This window comes from Onychomys torridus, chromosome 3 (assembly GCF_903995425.1).
Source record: "Onychomys torridus chromosome 3, mOncTor1.1, whole genome shotgun sequence".
NCBI lineage: Eukaryota > Metazoa > Chordata > Mammalia > Rodentia > Cricetidae > Onychomys > Onychomys torridus.
In genome coordinates, this window is record NC_050445.1 from 2253780 (window position 1) to 2274334 (window position 20555).

At 36.5% G+C, this 20555-nt stretch overlaps 1 protein-coding gene across 12 annotated transcripts in view; it reads right to left on the reverse strand.

Annotated features, from left to right (window-relative positions):
• Kmt2c (lysine methyltransferase 2C) overlaps positions 1-20555 on the reverse strand; it is a 247142-nt gene that overhangs the window by 118389 nt on the left and 108198 nt on the right. For all 12 annotated transcript variants that reach the window (XM_036181141.1, XM_036181134.1, XM_036181142.1 and 9 more), the window contains exons 7-8: positions 9660-9822; positions 1408-1579 (exon numbers count right to left, since the gene is read on the reverse strand). In XM_036181141.1, coding sequence (XP_036037034.1) covers positions 1408-1579; positions 9660-9822 — 335 coding nt within the window. The remainder of the gene's footprint in view (positions 1-1407; positions 1580-9659; positions 9823-20555) is intronic.

Consider the following 20555-nt stretch of genomic DNA (forward strand, 5'->3'; position numbering starts at 1 on the left):
GCTTACAAAGACTAACCATCTGAGTCCAATCTCTGGAGCCCCCATACAGGTAAAAGGACAGAACCAACACCACAGAGATGTCCTCTAACACACACACACACACACACACACACACACACACACACACACACACAGAGAGAGAGAGAGAGAGAGAGAGAGAGAGAGAGAGAGAGAGAGATCTGAACATGCTGTCCACTACTAGTAAATAAAATTCAGAAACTCAATAAAAAAATAATCATAATTATGAATTACACTTGAAAGTCTTTCTCCAAACATTCTTTTACACCAAAACTGGGCCCCTGCTCTGCAGAATAATCTGTCTTGATGCTTAGCAACACATTACAGATTCTCAGATACTAATAACTTAAGACACATGGGAAAAAATGAGACTTTAAAAAGAGCTGAAAGAAGAATTATGAATCAACTGTGAGGATAAGTAAATCAAGAAGATGTGCCATCAAAGCCTCTGATTATCAGTTTAACAACCTCTACGAAGTTCTATCGCTGAGATCTTCAACTACATGGACAGACTTGAGGTCATGTATCTCATATCCCTTTTCAAGAAACTAAGTAGACATCCAAATTATCAAATAAATATTAACTAATATTCTTCCTAAATTTTAGCAAAAATATAAAAGCAAATGGTTTGATTGATTTCATGATTCCAAGATACTGATTCTGACTGTTCTTGTGAAATAACCAGTAAATCAGACTTACTTTGGCTACCTTGGGCCTTACTTTCTCCTGGTTACAAAATGGTCTGTTTGCAACAGATTTTGCATCACTGAAGATGCAGCTAACATTCTCAAAATGCCATACTAGCTATACACATGGGTTGGGAGGGGGAATTACAGAAGAGATTGGAGAAATGACCAAAGGCTGGAATACAATAGATAAAAAAAATTAACTCCAAATGCTTAATTTCCACACCACGCTTATTAAAAAAAACTATTCTAACTAGAAGTAATTGTCTTTCAAATGAACATCAAGATTTTATCAAAACAGTTGGCAGTAGCAACTGTCTATCCTAAAACAAAAATTCAAACATACCACTGATTTGAAGGCTCAAAGCTTGTAACTTATTTCTGCAGTTACAGCTTCATTGTCTTATTAAATCTCTTCCTAACTCCTCTCAATATAAGTTTTTTGATAATCATTTGCTAATAATCATAATTATTATTTTTAAAATAATATCATTTATTAACAAATGGTAAGCATGTTGAGTTTCATATATATTTCAAAATAACACAGGTATTAGTCAATGTCTAGTAGTGCAGGACATGGTGAAATTACTGTGACTATAGCTTGTAATATAAGTAACTTTTATCATATTTCATAAACTTTTAATATTTAACAAGGTCTCACTACAACTCAATACAAACCCTTGAGTTGAAATTAGAAACTTACTTGCAGTTCTGGCACACTTTGCACTCAGGACACTGCCAACCCGCACGTTTTAATGGAGTAACAGCTATATCCAGGCACATCCCATGGTAGTGCTGACCACAAGTAGTACAAAAGAACTGATCTAAGAGATCACCTGGGCTGTCACACACCGCACAGTTTGCATCTTCCTTTGCTATAATTAACAGCAAAACAATGAAATGTTCGTGTTATAATTAAATATTTTTCTAACTTAACAGTTTAAAATCACTTGAAGGGAATTTACATGGAAATCTCTCAGACATTTGAAGTTAATCATATATACCAAGTTAGAATATTGTAGTGTATTTAAGTTTAACCATATGAAATTAAATAATGTAATTTTGCAAGTATTTATGCCTATATATATTTGAAACCATAAGCAGTTCTTAATTTTATACTTTTAATACCAATGACAATGCTGGTCATTTAGTTGACATTCAGTACACGTATTAGAAAAAAACAAGGGGATGAGGGAGTTGGGCAATCAACAGAAACACTTATATTATTAAAATAAATATTTTATCCATATTAAATACTTGGAAACAACATCAAGTAATACAAAATTAGGATGCTAATATCAATTAGATTAATGTTTTTCTTAATTAAAAACAGACTACTCTAATCAACCTAGAGGTTTTATTAATACTAGAAAATATCTTATAATTACTGATAGAAAGTATATATTCATTTGCACATGAATACAATTCATACAGCAATTATATATTCAACTATATTGATTTCTAGTTACAAAAGCACTAAAATCAATATACTTATAGCCATCATCTACTCCTAAAACGGATTAAGAGTGCCAACAGTTTGTTGACTATTTAAACAAAAAAGTGAGAATAAATTATGCTTTTCACACCAATGCAAATAATGTGAATATGCCTCTATAATAAACTTAACAGAACAGTATTTTCTCTTTGTTCAATCCAACCTAATCCGCTCTGGTTAAAAGCACTTTCTACCTTCTTTGTGGTCAAGTATCTTGAAACTGATTAACAATCTATCCCTTTTACTTTAGTGAGAAGTCAAAGATATTGTCCTGCCAAAAGCTATATAGTAAATAGGTTTTGTAAGCCATAGCAGTGTCTGTAGTACAGACTTAAAGGTTTTTTATTTTGTGAGTATTATTCCTAGCTTGAAAGAAATAAAAACGAGTCCTATGAATTGGACAGCAGGCAGCACACCTGACATAAAGTCAAGCTACACAATCACCTCATACCTGAAACTTCTTTAATAGGGCTACAAATAACCACATGAAATACAACAGTTACTTTTTAGACTGTGCCTTATTGACATTTAGCAAAATTTACAATTAATCACCCTCTCGTTTACAGTTCCCTTTCTGTGGCAACTCAATTTCTCCTTCAGTTCCCTACAGCATTTGGTGGGGGATTTTATCTCTATAACTACTTTGAACACTGGAGTACCCTAGAATCCATCTTGATTTTTCCCTATGGTTGTACAATCCCTTTGATGTTCATAAAATGCTCATACTCAAGCTGGACAGTGAGTGGTGAATGCCTTTGATCTCAGCACTTGGGGAGTTAGAAGCCAGCCTGGCCCACAGAGTGAGTCCATATCAGCAAGGATTACACAGAGAAACCTTTTCTCAAAAAAACAAAATAAGTGATATTCAAAAATTTGCATTATCAATTCTAGACTTCTTTCAAAAACCTCAACCCTTTATTATTAAGCCTTACACAGCTCAACAGCCAGATGTTCTAAAAATACTAAAACATCTCCTTTTTCTTCAAAGAATGGATAAAACCAGGAACAACATTTTGCCATTATCTATCTCCCTGTCACAATACACCAGATCTCAATTGTATTAAACAAACAAACCAAACAGAGGAGTGCAGGAAGGGTTGAGACAGTGTTTGTGTATGTATCCCCCTGGCTGTCCTAGAACTAGATCCGTTGTCCAGGCTGGCCTTGAACACAGAGATCCACTTATCTCTGCCTCTGCCTCTGCCTCCTCCTGAGTGCTGGGATTAAATTCGTGAGCCACCCACTGGCCAACTCCATTAAATTTTCTACAGTTTTCCTTCAGTTTAGCCTATATATTTTCTTAATACTGCAATATCCTGTAAATAAAATCACCCCTACTTATGATTCTATTCTCTCTAACCCATCATCTGGATATGCAAAGCACAACTTCAAAATCCTAAATGTAATCATTGTATTCTGCTTAAATTAAGAATCAATTAACAGCCAGCCGGATGGCTTGGCCAGCAGGAAAGATCAACTGGCAAAGGTGGTTGCTGCTCAGATTGGCTGACCTGAACTCAATTCCTGAAAGCCACGTGGTGGAAGAGAGCACCAACCACAGCAAAAGTTGTTCCCTGGCTTTCACACACAAACACCTTGGGTATATGCCTGCCACACATACATGCATACAAAATAAATGATGTTAATTTTTTTTAAGAGCCGACCAATGGAGCCAGAAATGATGGCATACTCTTGTAATCTCAGCACTTGAGAGGCATACGCAGAAGGATCAGGATTACAAGGTTGGCCTCAGCTGCAGAGAGGGCAGAGTCGGCTTGAACTGCCTAAGACACATTCTTATAAATAACAGGAGTGCCACAATTTACATATAAAAATACATAAATCTCAATACATCCTTTTTTCACCTAAAAGAAAAGTTGGAATTTAACTGAATATTCCTTTTCCCTACATGCTTGAAAGAAATTTCTGTTAAAATATTAACTACCATACAATAGCACAAAACCTTGAAGGACAGAAAGTATATTCTTTTCTACTTTGTACCCCCAATAACCCAGGATAAATTACCTTATTTAAATGTATTTTAACTTTTAAAATCATTTTTAAAAAGCTCTTTAATTTCTGGATATTTAAAATAAATGATTAAGCCAAACATGGTGATGCATGTCTTTAATCCCAACACTCAGGGAGGCAAAGACAGGTAGGTCTCTGTGAGTCTGGTCTACAAAGTGAGATCCAGGACAGCCAGGACTGTTACAGAGAAAAAAACTATCTCAAAAAAAAACCAAAAATAGCTGGGCGTTGGTGGCGCACGTCTTTAATCCCAGCACTCGGGAAGCGGAGGCAGGCGGATCTCTGTGAGTTCAAGGCCAGCCTGGTCTACAAAGCGAGTTCCAGGAAAGGTGCAAAGCTACACAGAGAAACCCTGTCTCAAAAAAACAAACAAAACAAAACAAATAAATAAAAAATATAGCTGGGCGGTGGTGGTGCACGCCTGTAATCCCAGCACTCAGGAGGCAGAGGCAGGCGGATCTCTGTGAGTTTGAGACTAGCCTGGTCTACAGAGCTAGTCCAGGACAGACTCCAAAGCTACAGAGAAACCCTGTCTCGAAAAACAAAACAAACAAATGAACAAACAAAAAACCCAAAAATGATTAATTTAAAAATAAAGTATAGCAATAAAAAGTGATTAATTTATAATAGAATTATAGCAATAAAATAAATGATTAATTTAAAAATAAAATGTAGCGATAACTTCAATTAATAGAAGATATATTATTTTTCTTAATATTAAGAAAGAGTGCTAGTATGTACCCATAAAAACTAAGCACTTTTAAAAACGCATCCTCTATTTTTGCCAGTCCATTTTTTAGAAATTGGGAAGCAACTGACCATCAGTTCATTTTACTTTGATATTGGTTTTCCAGAAACACTTTACAATGTTTCTGTAAAACTGCCAAGCATTTGTGACTCTACCACTTTAACTTGCTACAGTAGTTACTGAGTGGCTGGTATAGTCCAAATTGAGATGTACACTAAGTATAAAGTACATATGAAGTGCCAAACTCACTGTAGGGAAAAAAAAAAAAGAAGAAGTATGTAGGACTTGGTGCATTAATTACATGTTGAAATATTAGTGTTTTAAATAAGATAATTAAATTAATACTAAAATCAATTGCAAATATTTTTTCACTTCTTCAAATATGCTCCCAAATATACTAAAGTTATTTATATTGTTCACATTAATTTCTATCACTAACACAATTTTATATACAAAAATTCACTCTGTAACTACTCTAGATACTATTCTTGAAAAGACTGCTGTTTATTTTGTGCTATTTTCTCAGTAACCCCTTGAAGACAATCTTGTCAATCAAAGAGACACATCAATGTGAAGTAAAAGACAATAGTAAAAAGGCACTATGGAAAGAAATGAGAGCAGGCAAAAAGCAAGCACATGTAGAAACACCAAACAGTCCTTCTGAGGTCATGTGTAAGAGGATGTTGCTGCTGATGCATCAGAAGTAAGAGTACCGGGTTAGAGAGATGGTTAGGAGCCCTGGCTGCTCTTTCAGAAGACCCAGGTTCAGTTCCAAGCACCCATATAGGGGCTCACAACCATCTGTAACTCCAGCTCCAAAGGATCCACCACCACCTTCTGGTGTCCACAGCCATTGCATGCACCTCATGTTACAGAGATATACATGAGGGCAAAATATCCACACATAAAATAAAAATATGTTTTGTATATTTTCATAGAAAGAAGTACACGTATATATACATTCAAGAATTTCTGCAGGCTACAGAGACATTAAAAAATAAAGCAATAATAAGGAAAAGAGAAGCAGAAGCATTGGACATAGAAGCTGAATGAATGAAGTAGGACAATGCCAGGACAAAGCCATCTCTGGCGGCCAGTGCCTGAGCTGCAGTGGTGATCACCTCTGCTTTGGGGTAAGATCAAGTATAGTACCTTACCTACAGTTATGAAACAAAGAGAGCAAAGGGGGGACAAACATGCTGAACTTTGCTCTGATGTAGGCTGTTCCAACTGGAAGGTAAAGGGACCATAAGAAAGGCCAACAAGCACTGCTTAAGAGATGGCTCAGTGGGTAAGGACGCTTATTGCCAGACCGGACAATGGAGACAGTCTAACTAGCACATAAAAAAAGCAACGGTAAAGAGCAACAAGTCTTTAATCCCAGCGCTCAGGAGGCAGAGGCAGGCAGATAGATCTCTGTGAGTTCAAGGCCAGCCTGGACTACAGAGTGAGTTCCAGGAAAGGCACAAAGATACACAGAGAAACCGTCTCAAAAAAACAAAAAACAAACAAACAAACAAAAAAAAAGAGCAACAAGTCAACAGTGGGGAGGGGGTGCTTAAGGACAAAACCAGCAAAGTTTACTAATTCTGCCAACAAAGTGACAAATACCATCTGCCACTCTCTTGACTGGAAGGACACTGCTGTGTGGTCTGCTTTATCAACTGAACCTGTGAAGAAAAAGTAAATTATAGATGCCATCCAATATGCTGAAAAGAATGGTCAGAGAACTCAGAATTTAGATGGCTGTGCACATCTGCAGCTTGGGTTGGAGGTGAGGTGGCGCAGTGGACATGAGAGAAATACAGGCAGATCCCCAACTGTTCAGCCTGTCTAGACAACCTGTGAGTTCTTGATTCAGTGAGAAACTCCATCTCAAAAGATAACATGAAGATCAATAGTAGGACATCCACATTAACTTCTGGATTCTACTACACAAATGCACCCACACCACCACATACATGTATGCACATGTGTCAGGTGATCAGAAAGATGAACATTCACAGCACACTGTTAAAAATCTTCAGGAAATAAAGATTGCTTTATTGGGCACTGGTTTTATACCACTGGCTTAAAGACAAGGAAAGAAAAGAGAAAAATAGCTTTGCAGGGTATTTATACTGCTGGCCTGCTACTTTGAAGCAATTTTTCACTATTTCCACTATAGCATGTAGTGTCCACTCTTCGTATGGAGTGAAATCCTAAAATAATACTATGAAATAGATTAAATACTCACATTTTCTTCCTTGTATCAATTTCTGGAATGGTCAAATGTGTGGCTCAAATATTAACAAATGGGTATTCTGGGAAAGTATCGTCCTCAGTCAACATTTCTTTCATACTGCTACACTCTACATTCCCTTGTCAAATTTCCTCACTGAACTTTGGTTTCACCCGTTGTTCATGTATTTTTATGAGTCTCTGGTAAGTCTACTTTGGAAGAAGTCAGAGTACCAATGATCAATTTCAATATTCCTTTTAACTTTAAGCTGCCAGCATACTCTCTCATCATCAGGATGATAAATGACAAGTAATCTCATCAATTCTGATAGTTCATAATTTTTCAAGTTGACTGAAGACCAGTAACCACTAACAGTGCACATGCAGAACATGACAACCAGAAGAAACAGTGACATAATTACTTAAATTTCTAAGAAGAATTAACTACATAATTAATCCTCAAAGCTACTGTAGTGTATTAAAGTTCTTTTTCTTCCAGATTTAATAGGCATAATCTAAAACACTGTTAAAACTTTAAATCAGTTATTTGTCTAAATATAATTTCAAATTACAGTTTGCTTTAGCTATAACTGTATAGTGAATAAAAACATGATTATATTTGCAAACACAAAGTAACTCTGACTCTCTCTATATAATTAGGTACAAAACAAAGATAAAGAGTAATGCTCAAGCCGGGCAGTGGTGGCGCTCACCTTTAATCCCAGCACTTGGAAGGCAGAGCCAGGTGGATCTCTATGAGATCGAGGCCAGCCTGGTCTCCAAAGCAAGTTCCAGGAAAGGCACAAAGCTACACAGAGAAACCCTGTCTGAAAAAAAACAAAAAACAAAATACAAAAAACAAAACAAAACAAAACAAGCCGAGCAGTGGTGGCGCACACCTTTAATCCCAGCACTAGTAGGCAGAGCCAGGGGGATCTCTGTGAGTTCGAGGCCAACCTGGTATTCAAAGCAAGTTCCAGGAAAGGCACAAAACTACACAGAGAAACCCTGGGTTTTTTTGTTTTGCAGGGGGGGGGGGGGGGGGGACGGGACAACTCACAGAAAAAGAGTAATGCTCATGTTAGTCTTGCTATTTGAAATTATTTCAAGTTAAGCCTGAAGTAGCTGTATTTGTATTTCATAAATGTGAAAAAAGATAGGGGAAAAAACCTCTAAAAAATTGCTAAGCACACACAGAGGGACAAGCATAGGTTAAAAGATTAATACATTAATACAGTGCTAAATAGTAGATAAAAGCTAACTTCTAAGTAAGCGGTGACATTAAAAAAAAAAAGAATGACTAAATCATTATCAAAAATTCATAGACTGAAAATTAAATCTGCTAGGAGGAAAAAAAAATGTTCCTAAAATAAACATGTTCTTCAGCTGACAAATGACTCAACAGGTAAAGACATTTGCTATGCAAACCTAGTGACAGAAGCTTAATCCATGGAACCCATCTAAAGATGAAAAGGAAAAAATTCAACTCCACAAAGTAGTCCTCTGACTCACATGTGTCCTATGCATGGACACACAAATATACACACAGTATAAATTAAAACTGTAACTGAAAAATATATATGTATGTATGGATGGATGTATCAGTTGCATCCATATAGCAAAAAAAACAGAAAGGAATTATAATATCATGTATGCATTAAAACTCAGAAATTTTCTTAGAATTGTAAAACACTAGAAGAAAAAGAACGCAAATACCACTGCAGTTTAGGGATGAGAGGGATGGACTGTGAAACCACACTACAGAAATGTCTGTCCCACTGCACGTCCACAGAAAAAGATCAGAAAGTGGGTAATGCTCCTAGAGATGATATCCTGACCAACATTGGAGACAATCAGCTTTACCTTCTCCCACTGTCAGTATTCTTCTGTAAAAGACACTGAAAGTTATTTAACCATTCCATGAATTGCTCTTTAGAACATGTCAAAAATACTATATACTCAGTATGTCTTCCACAATGGTTTAAAACTTTTTAAGCATAAGAATTTAGGATATGAAAACCTGGAATTTCAGAGAAAATAACTTTTTTAGAATTAATACTAATAAAATTAGTGGTTAAATATTTTTCCTCAAAAACCTACAGTAAATCTGGTATAGTGGCACATGCCTATAATCCCTCTGCATTCAGGAGGCAGAGGAGGGAGATCTCCTCTGAGTTCCAGGATAGCCAGAGCTACAGGGGATTGGAGGTGGGGAAGTGAGAGCAGCATAGGACACAATACCCAACAGCAAAGATTCCTCAGACCATTAGGATTATGTATCATCTTTTTAATATTAATTCCTTTATTGTTGATAATTTCATCTTTTTAATATTAATTTCTTTATTGTTGATAATTTTATATTATTACCTTTTAAGATGAGTAAAGTAACTTTCCAAATTGACACGTGATATTTTAAGTAAATACCTAAGTGAATTTACAACTACATGGGTAGTACACTTACATCTTTCAGGAGCTTGGTCAATATGTTCTGGACAGAGAAGAAAGAAGTGACTGAAGTCCTGAAAGGTGCCCGCCCCTGCAGCACAGGGATAATGGTACATCTGGGTACATTTCTCTTCACAGCATTTGATAGTGGCTCCAAGGTGTTTGCAAAATGCACATCGCTGGAAAGAGAAAAAGGAGAGAAATCATTTTAATAAAACTTTGAAGAAGGGATAACAAAATATCTATACCTTACTATTAAGACAACTGGAATCTATTAATGAAAAAAAAAAGGGGGGGGGGGGAACCAGTTAAAAATGCTAATCATCGGGTTTGGGATTTAGCTCAGTGGCAGAACGCTTCCCTAGCAAGCACAAGGCCCTGGGTTCAATCCTCAGCTCAAAAAAAAAAAAAAAAAAAAAAACTAATCATCTTAGAAACCTAGTTCATTCATATTCTACCAAATGATAAGAAAGTTAGTATTTCACTTTTCCTTGTCAAAACCATTAAGCTAAAGTAGCTTTTGTTGTTGCTGTTACATTGGTAGAACAATTTTTAAAGCAGGTTTAGAAAATGATGGATATACCTCATTTGGTATAACGTTTGCCAGGATGCAGAAAGCTCTGAGGTTGAAGCCAGCAAGGCTACAAGAGACCTTGTACATATGTATGTATGGGGGAGAACTTGGGGGAGATGGCTCAGTGGTTAAGAGTACTTGTTGCTCTTGAAATAAACCAAAGTGCAATTCTCAGCACCCACATTGTAGTCCCATTTACAAAGGATCTAATAGACATATATGTGGTGCACATAAATGTAAATAGTCAAAACATTCATACACATAAAAGTAAAATAAATAAGTCTTTTTAAAAAGAAAAAAACCAGGTTTATAGTAGAGGCTTCCTATAATATCAGTATTTGAATCCCACTATATGAGATTACACCTTTAGAAAAAAAAAAAAAAAATCAAATGCCAAGCATGGTGGCAAGCTTTTAGTCCCAAAAATCAGGAGGGCAAAGGCAAGTGAATATTGGTGAATACCAGACCAGCCTAAAGTTCCAGGACAGCCTGTGTGTCTCTGTGTGAAATAAACTAGTAAGTCATAAAGTAATGAAAGACCCCTATATGATTAAAGCACAAATAAAAATTTCATAGCCAAGCATGATGGTGGATACCCATCTCTAAGCTAACACTCAGAGAGTTGACGCAAGAATATGGAGAACTAAAAGAAAGCTTGACTATATTATGAGATTGTCTCAGAAACCTTGGTGGAAGTGGAGAGGTAGTAGTGATAATGATGACAATAATATGGGGGGGGGGGGACCTACAAACTTAACTAGGGCATTTAGTTTCTAGTTCTATACAAAAGCTGAGAATTACTTCCTTAATCTCTTACAAGTAGTAAAAAAAACAAAAAAAAAAAGCAAAAGAAGAATATGTAAGAAGTCACCCCAAATTATCTCATATTTTACTTGTTCTGTTTCCACTGTGAGAATTTATTTTAGCTCCTACTCCATAGATTGCTAAAGCAGAGAGCTATCTATCTGCCTGGCACATACATCTACTTCAGCATTTATGTCTTTACACAATTATTTTTTCATGCTATTCCAAGATCTTGGAGTGAAGGCACCAAACAACATTTTATATATATAGTTCCAGAACAGTCAAGGCTGCTACACAAACAGACCTTGTTTGCTTAAAGAAGAAAGGAATGGAGGGAGGGAGGGAGGGAGGGAGGGAGGGAGGGAGGGAGGGAGGGAAGGAAGGAAGGAAGGAAGGAAGGAAGGAAGGAAGGAAGGAAGGAAGGAAGGAAGGAAGGAAGGGAGGCACACACACACACACACACACACACACACACACAGCTTTGACACAGAAAGGCCTAGTAAACACACGCTCATTCTCATACACCAAACAGACTTCATTTTGGTAACAGTGTTACTAAAGGTGGCTCATAAAAAGCCTAGCTAAAACAACTAAACCCTCATTTAACAGAGGAAAGTGGACTCTGAAAATATTATTATATGCCCTACATAGTAATACGATCAATCTACATTCTGCTAATCAGGGAATAACAGCTTTTTAATTATAATTATTTTCAGCATTTTTCTATATAACTAATATAATCATATACTATTGAACATTTCCTCACTATCATCAGTCCACTACAGTAAATACTGTAAGAAAACAAGACTATTGCATTGTCTCCTCTTCAATTTGAATTCAACTCCAGAAACCACTCAATATTGCTAATTATATTTGTCACACTTTAATGTTGTGAATGTCCAAAAACAGACTAAGTATACAAATTGTAATTCTGTTTTTATACTTAGAACGATTACTTTGTGAAAGACACAAAACAAAAAATGAAGTTTCATGTCTCTTTATTGCTATAAAGTATAGTAACAACTGTTTCTAAACGAGTTATACCTAGCTTTCTTTGGTATATTAATAGATTCAAGATTATCCATTAGGAAGCCACTTAGTCTACATGTCCCAGAGAAAGACCAAAAAAATTAATCAAAAAAGTACAATCAATTTGCAGAAAAAAATTATAATAACTCATTGACATAACAAAAATATTTACTGGCAAATTGATCCCTTTCCCAAAATCTAAGTCATTTTAACACCAACATGTTCTTTTAATTATGTCTTCAATGAAAAACTTATCTGACATTAGATATTCTAATATGAAAAGTATTAGAATGTATCAAGTACATTAATTTACACTATAAAGGTATCAAGAAAAAAGAAACACAGAACTGTACTAAAGTGAGCCTTTCAAGCCCATCTGCTAGAATTACATAGTTAACATAGAGTACCTGACATTGGATGAAAATGTGACATACCTTTCTGAACCATATGCCTTCCTAAACCATAAAAATTAGCTGTGAAACTACAAAAAAGATAACAAAGAATGAATTTTCACATGCAACTTCTCTATTGTCACCACTCACGAACCACACCCATGCAGGATAACACATATCCAGAACCCCAGCACTCAGAAGGACTAACTTGCATTACACTACACAGTGAGTTCCAACCAGCCTGGGCTAGAGACTTTATCTTGAAAAATGTAAATGTAAAAAAAAAAAAAAAAAAAAGCTTAGTTCTCTGTGGTGATGGGGTCAGAGGCACTAGATACAGAGGCCAGAAAATGGTGGAACACACACCTTTCATCCTAGCATTCCTAAGGCAGAGATCCATTCGGACCTCTGTGAGTTTACAGCCACCTTGGAAACAGCCAGGCATGCTGACTCAGGCCTTTAATCCCAGGAAGTGATGGCAAAGCAAAAAGGTATATAAGGTGTGAAGACCAGAAACTAGAAGCTTTTGGCCTGGTTAACTTTTCAGGCTTTTGAGAAGCAGTTCAACTGAGATCCATTTGTTAAAGGACACAGAGGCTTCCAGTCTGGGGAAACAGGATCAGCTGACGAAGTGCAAGGTGAGGAAGCTGTGACTTGTTCTGCTTCTCTGATCTTCCAGCGTTGACCCCAGTACCTGGCTCCAGATTAGTTTTTATTAATAAGATCTTTTAAGATTCATGCTACAGTTCTCCTTTTCTATTTTGCATAAACATTAAAGAAAATAAAGGACAGATAGATAAGCAAAAATAACGCGTAATAATTCGTTATTAATACAAAAACAGTTTTTAAAAGTCAGTGAAAGCCTCTATTAGTAATTGTGTAAATGATAAAATTATATCATTTTATATCAATTATAAAAAGTACTTCCAAAACTTAAGCTCAACTAAAATAATGACAACCAAAATAAACTGGCACAAACTGGCACAGAACCAATAACAAGATTTCAAAGACTAAACCTTTGTCGTAAAAGGCTGGCTCACTAGTTAAGAACTCTGGCTGTTCTTCCACAGGGCCTGAATTCAATTCCCAGCACCCACACCAACAGCTCAGAATCAGTCCAGTTCCAGGAGATTCAACACCTACTTCTGGCATACAAGAGAAACACAGACATATATACAGACAAAACCCACATACTAATAAAAAAAAGTTTAAAAAATTTACAGCTGTGTCATGAACAAGAAGTTCAAAAATTTTCTAAAATGTGTTTAACTACTATATGTCAACTATAAAAACACATTTCAGGCTAAGTGCTCTAAAAAAATATCAGTTATCACTAATGGTTCCATATTACCATGAATATGTGTGTGTGGTGTACATAGTTCACATATGTGGGTGCATGTTTATGTGTGAATGTATGTTCAAAGAGAAAGTGAGGGCTACAGTTGACTCTGGATATTTTCCTTGATCACTCTCTCTGAACAAAGAATTTACTAATTCCAGTTGGTCTATCTAGCTTGCTTTTATCCCAGGAGTGCTGACACTACAGGAGGATACTATGCCTCCCAGCTTCTCTTTTAATTCTAGAGACCTGAATTGTGGTCCCAATGCTTGCATCACAAGTGATTTATCTACTAAGCCGCCTCTCCAGCCCCCTATATTATTTTTAACCTTCATCATTCATTTCTATGTCACTAGTATTCTCACAATGTAGTAATAAAGAGCGTAGATGAACATTGAGGAATACAGCAGGGTGATACAATATTGCCCAACAGACACAAGGAGGTCTGTTCAGTGCCCAAGGGTAGGTTTGGGGGATGAGGAGGATGGTATATGATTATAATCCCAGCTACCCCTGAAACTGAAGCAGAAGATGACAGTTTTGAGGTTCAAGCACAGGCTAGGAGAAAGTAAGAGAGGGTGAGGGGAGAGAAAAACTAAAGACAATTACATGGAAATTTGATTCAGAAGGTCAATCAATAAATGTTCAACAAGAACACAAGAAAAATGTAGGTCAGAATCAAAGACATTATTCTAGTTGAAATTTTATGATTTAAGAATTAACATTGAAGCATAATTCCAACTTAATACACAAGAAACCTAAAATACAGTCTTTGTCATTTTCACAAGGTATTGCATTCCTGCAAAAGTTCCTACAGGCTTAATGTCTGTCAGAGTTGTTCTCTGAACTTCCTAAAGATCAGCTTCAAACTAAAACAGCCCATGTTGAAGAACAGCAAAATTTTAAGATAACAAGGGCAAGTGAAAACTTTAGAGAACACACAAACAAGACAGAAGAAAAGAACATTTCCAATTAACAATATCAAGGAACAGCAATACTGAATGACAAGGAGGAAAACAAGTTTCTGTATAACATTACCTGCAGGCTTGGAATACAGTTCAATGGTACACCTATTACCTGGCATGTGAAAGCCCTAGCCTAATCCAAATATGACAACTGAAAGAATTATTTGGAAGTAAAAGTATGTAATGTCTGTTGAGCTAACATTTAAGTTCACACATGATATAAACAAATAAATATCTCTACTAAAAGGCAGTAAATTTTCCAAAACTGTATATTTGATACATTCATATATACTTTATGTACAAACACACTTAACATTTTATATGTTCATGTGTGTGTGTGTGTCTGTGTGTGTGTGTGTGTCTGTGTGTCTGTGTGTGTGTGTGTGTGTGAAGGAACATAGGCACACTGGCATCTTCAATTCAAGAGAGAAAACAGCTGGGGTGTGATCATTGATAAATACTATCTAAAACTGCAGCTATAACTATATCAATAACAGAAAAAATAGAATTCAAACTAAACATCAGAGAATAGGAAAAAGGTAATAGTGGATGTTAGCATAACTCTTTATATACTATAAATGTAAAATAAGAACATTATTAAGGTTGATAAATGTAACAAATATCTTCAACATACAAAAAGGATTGAGACTTTAATATAACTGTCAAACCAAGAGGTTAAAAGAACTTAATAACAAGCAAGTTTGATTCAATACTCACAAAAACATACAGATACATACAGATGTACATAAAATTCTCTAAGTATTCATTACATATGTGAGCATAAATAAATGGCCAATGTACAAAAGAAGATATATTTTCTAGGCCATATTTAATAAAGTAAGTGTGTCCTGTGACCTACATACAACAAAAACTAGAAACTTGGAATGTAAAGATAAATTCCATATCCACCTATTGGAAACATTAAAATCTCATTTTATATGACAGGGGAGTTTTTGTTTTCTTCAAATAAAAGGGCTGGTAAGATGGCCTTTCAGGCAAGGCTGTTTGCCATCAAGTCTGATGTCCTCCTGATTTCAATCTCCTGGAACCTACCTGGTGGAAGGAGTTAACAAACCAACTCCCACAAGTTGCCCTGTGCCCTCACCTCTTTCTCTTTCTTTTTCTCTTCCTCCCCGCCCCCTCTCAATATAAACTTAAATACCAAAAAATGAAAAATTCTTGCAATGATAAAAGGAAGTCAACATCTTTGAAATCATAGCAAGCATGGTAGTTAAAAAAGTTTGAAAATACAAACCCCTAATTTTGAAGAAACAAACTGAAATTAAATCTTAAAATTCAAGGTAATAAACCAGGCAGTGATGACACACCCCTTTAATCCCAGCATTCAGGCAGAGGCAGGCCAATCTCTAGAGGTCTACAGATTGAGTTCCAGGATTGCCAGGGCTACACAGTGAAACACTGCCTCAATATTTAGGCAGGCAAACAAATAAGTAGATAAAAATTTAAGCCTAAGATTTGTTCTCTAAGAAAGAAAACATTCACTAATACTTTGTTTAGAAAAATGCGTATGAACTGAACATGAAATGCTCCAAATGAAAGCCAATCTATGTAATCATTTTGTGCCAGCCTGAAGTAAGGATTATGTCAATGATGGTGATCACCCTAATCTGTACACTGCTAAATACATATTTCTAATTGATCTACTTTGGGGTGGGGCAGGGAGTTAGAGGAACTAGAGAGAACCTGCTTGGCCGCTATTACAGAGAATCCAAGTTCAATTCCCAACATCCACATGGCAACTCACAACTGACTTTAACTCAGCTTCCAGAGGATCCAATGCCCTCTTCTGATCTCCTTAGGCACTACATCATATGGGCACCAATATACCTGGCCAGGCCTATCCACTTCTTGATTAGGCCTTCAGAGACCCTAAACAGTTGATCTTGTGGAGACTTCTGGCCTAAATAATCAGATGTTATATAAAGACCTTAGGTTTATGCTAATTTGTTATACAACAGTGGGTAATAAAAACACTTCAAAGCCCTCCTTGTTTTAATTTCTATCAAATTGGGGTTATATTTCTAAGGAATTTTAAATTTTTACTTATATTACAATGTTTTTACTCACACCATAAGTAACTGATTGGAAATAAATTAGGTAAGGGCTGGGTTGGAGCTCAATTGGTAAATTTGCGTATCAAACACAAAAGCCTGAGATCCATCCTTAGTACCACCACATTAAACAGGAACAGTGGCACACATATACAAAATCAGTACTCCAGAGCTAGAGGGAGGAGGATCAGAAATTCAACATTATCTTCAACCCCATAGCTATAAGCCAGCCCAAACTAAAAGAGAACCTGCCACAAAATAAAAATAAGAAAAAATATTTGGTAGGTTTTCATAGATAATATAGGAGAAACATATATTCTAAGACCACAAATGTGCCCTATACATATTAGGTCATAGAAATAAATACTAAGTTCTCCAGCTGGGCCAAAGTGTGTGTGTCTTTTCAGATAACTAGCCCCTAATAGTTATACCATTTAACACGACTGTGGTGTTTGAATGAGAATGGTTCCCATAGGCTCCTAATTTGAATGTGTTTCCCAGTTAGGTTTCAAAAGAAGGGCAGAGTCCAGGAGACACAGGCCTGTCACCAAAGAAGCAACAAGCAAGATACCAGCAGATCAGTAACAGCATGGCCACGTGTCAACATATAGATAAATATGAATGGGTTGAATTAAGTTGAAAGAGCTAGCTAATATAAGCTGAAGCCATAGGCCATACAGTTTGTAATTAATGTAAGCCTCTGAGTAATTATTTTATAAGTGGACGCAGGATGGTGGGTGGGAGAGATTTGTCCAGAAGAAGGTTCGGGTGGGACACAGAAACTTTCCTCTACAACCAGCAATCACAAACAGCTGAGCCTATGATCCATCCCATACGGCAGGCATCTGAAGACAGACAGTCCCACCAACACATTCTAGCTCCAGGACCACAGCTATAAGCACCATTTATCCCAAGTGTGACTTAGATCCAGGGATACAGGACACTGCAGCAACCCACAATGTTAGAACTATAATTATTGTAGGCAAAATCCTCTACATTTTATTAATTCAGAACCATGACAATTCTGGCACCATGGATCCAAGTATCTCTTGGGCTGAAGGACCCCAGAGACACTGTTCCACATTCTGCTACACAGGGACAGCAATAAATGTATAAACAGGCCAGTGCCACGGGAACTAGATTCAACAAGACCTGAGGACACTCTTGCGCAAGCTTGTATCTACTGATAATTCTTACACTTACCTTCATGAACAGTGCAGTCTTGACTACTGAGACACTAACATTGACTACATACACAAGAATAAAACAGGTTTACACTTTTAAACTCACCTATAACCAAAGAACCTACTCAACTAGCACACTAGATCTTACCTAAACAAAAAAATATTTTCCTGTAAAAGCTAGACCTCAAAATGGGAACAATTATTACATCAAGGAAGGATCACAAGAAAAAAAATACTCTAGCAATGTAACTGTTAAAAAAAAAAAAGACATGCAAGAAATACAGTAAATACTTACAACACATCCCTATGGAGAGGAGATCTATGAAATGTCTGAAGAAAGACTCAAAACAAACATGAGAGAAACTCATAAGACGCAAGAAAAAAACACGTAATATAGCAGAATGAGAGAGGAAATTCACAAAACTAGTGGAAAATTAAGAAGGAACAAAAGCTGAAATTGAAAACTTTCACCACTGAGGAAAAAAAATACAACAAAGAGCAACCACAATAGAATAAACCACTGAAAATAAAGAATGCCTGAGATGCTGAACAAGTGTGTTGAGGAAGGAAGAAATGGAAAGGAAGGAAGGAAAAAAAAAGTCAGACAGGGAATGAACAAAGACTATGTATGAGTCATGGGACTTATACCCATTGAACCTATATTCATAGAATAGAAATTCCAAGAGGAGAAAATGAACAAGGCTCAGCTGAAAACCTACAGTCTCCAGAAAGATACACACATCAGAACTTCTAGAGTAAAATGACAACTGGAGAAGTTGGTGAGACTGTGACTCCTCCAACATTGTGGAACACAATCAAAAGAAGGTCAGTTTTCTTATTCTCTAAGTATTAGTATGCTATTATATAAGGCTGAGCTAATCTGGGGGGTCTGAGAACAAAGAACAAATCACAGAACCTGAAGGAAACACACCGAAGTCTCAGGATGAGAGAGCTACAGGCAGCTGTGTAAAGGGAAGAGCGCTCAGCTACTTTAATAACACCATGTTAAAAGGATCATTTATCACAATCAAGTTGGTTTCATTCCAAGGATACAAGGATACTTCAAATAAAATTTAGTGATGGAAAAAGAAAGAGAAAGAAAAACCTGATTACATAAAGTACAAAAGGCCTTTGACACAGCCATTCATGACAAAAATCACTGAAGAATCTGGGAAGAGACCAACATACAGACAAGACACCAAAATTAAACAGGAGAAAATTGAAATATTCTTCAAAATCAGGAATGAGACAAGACTTCTTCCACTCTTATTCCGTATAGAGCTTGAAGTCTTGGCTATGCCATAAGAAAAGAGAAAGGAAAAATACAAATAGGAAAGAAGTAAAATGATACCTATTTCCAGATGATAAGTGTTAGACACTTTTGTAGATCTGATAAAAACACTTTCAGCATTTCAGCAAAGTAGCAAAATACAAATACAGCATGCCAAAAAAAAATGTATTTTCAAATGTTGATGATTGGGGAGGAGGGGGGGAGATGAGTGAAGACAGGACAAAACTAAAGTTGGTCTACATATCAGTTCTAAGTCAGGAGGGGCTACATAGTGAGACCATGGGTTTGGGAGGTGGTTGATTTAACTAAAATTCATATATGACGGCATTTTAAAAAATGGAATAAACAAAGGATGATGAACAACTTCTTCAATGACAACTTAAAACACTGTGAAAAGAAACTGAAATAGTGGCAGAAAACAGAAAAAGCATCCATGCTCATTCAATGGCAGATACTGTGAAAATGGCAATATTACCAAAAGTGGCCTATACATGCAATCTCCATCAATTTTCCATTAACATTTTTCACAGAAATGGAATAACAATGTTATAATTCAAGGGACTAATCATGTCTCATAATGAAATAGAAACTAATAAAAGTCACCACCATATGACTGACCAGAGGACCCATTTCCCAGTAACAACTTCAGGTGGCTTACAATCAGCTCTTTAACTCCAGCTCCAGGGGATCTGATGCTCTCTTTTGTCCTCTATAGGAACCTGCACATCTATGTCATACACGAATGCACCGCCACCGCCCCCCCCACCCCCGCAACAACACAGACAGACACGGAGAGACAGAGACGGAGTGGAGTGGAGTGGGGTGGAGTGTGGAGAATGGAGGGGAGGGGAGAACACTACCCAAATAAACAACCTGATAATGTACATCAAGGAGACAGATAAAGAACAAAAAAGCTGAGAAGAAACTGTTACAAAGACCAGAGGATATGTAAATAAAAATATACATAAAACCAATGAAACTGTAGGTACTTTTTAAAGGCAAATAAAGCTGAAAAACATTACAGCCAATTAATGTTAAAAAAGAGAGAACATGCCTCTTGTTGGTGGTGATGGTGGTATATGTGTTTAATTCCAGCACTTGGGAAGCAGAGACGGGAATCTCTGAGTTCAAGGCCAGCCTGGTCTCAGAGCTTCCTAGACAGCAAGGAATACAGAGAGAAAGCCTGTCTCATCAAACAAACAAACAAAACACCAAAAGCTATATATGAAAATCAGTCAATGCTATTCTGAATGGAGAACAGA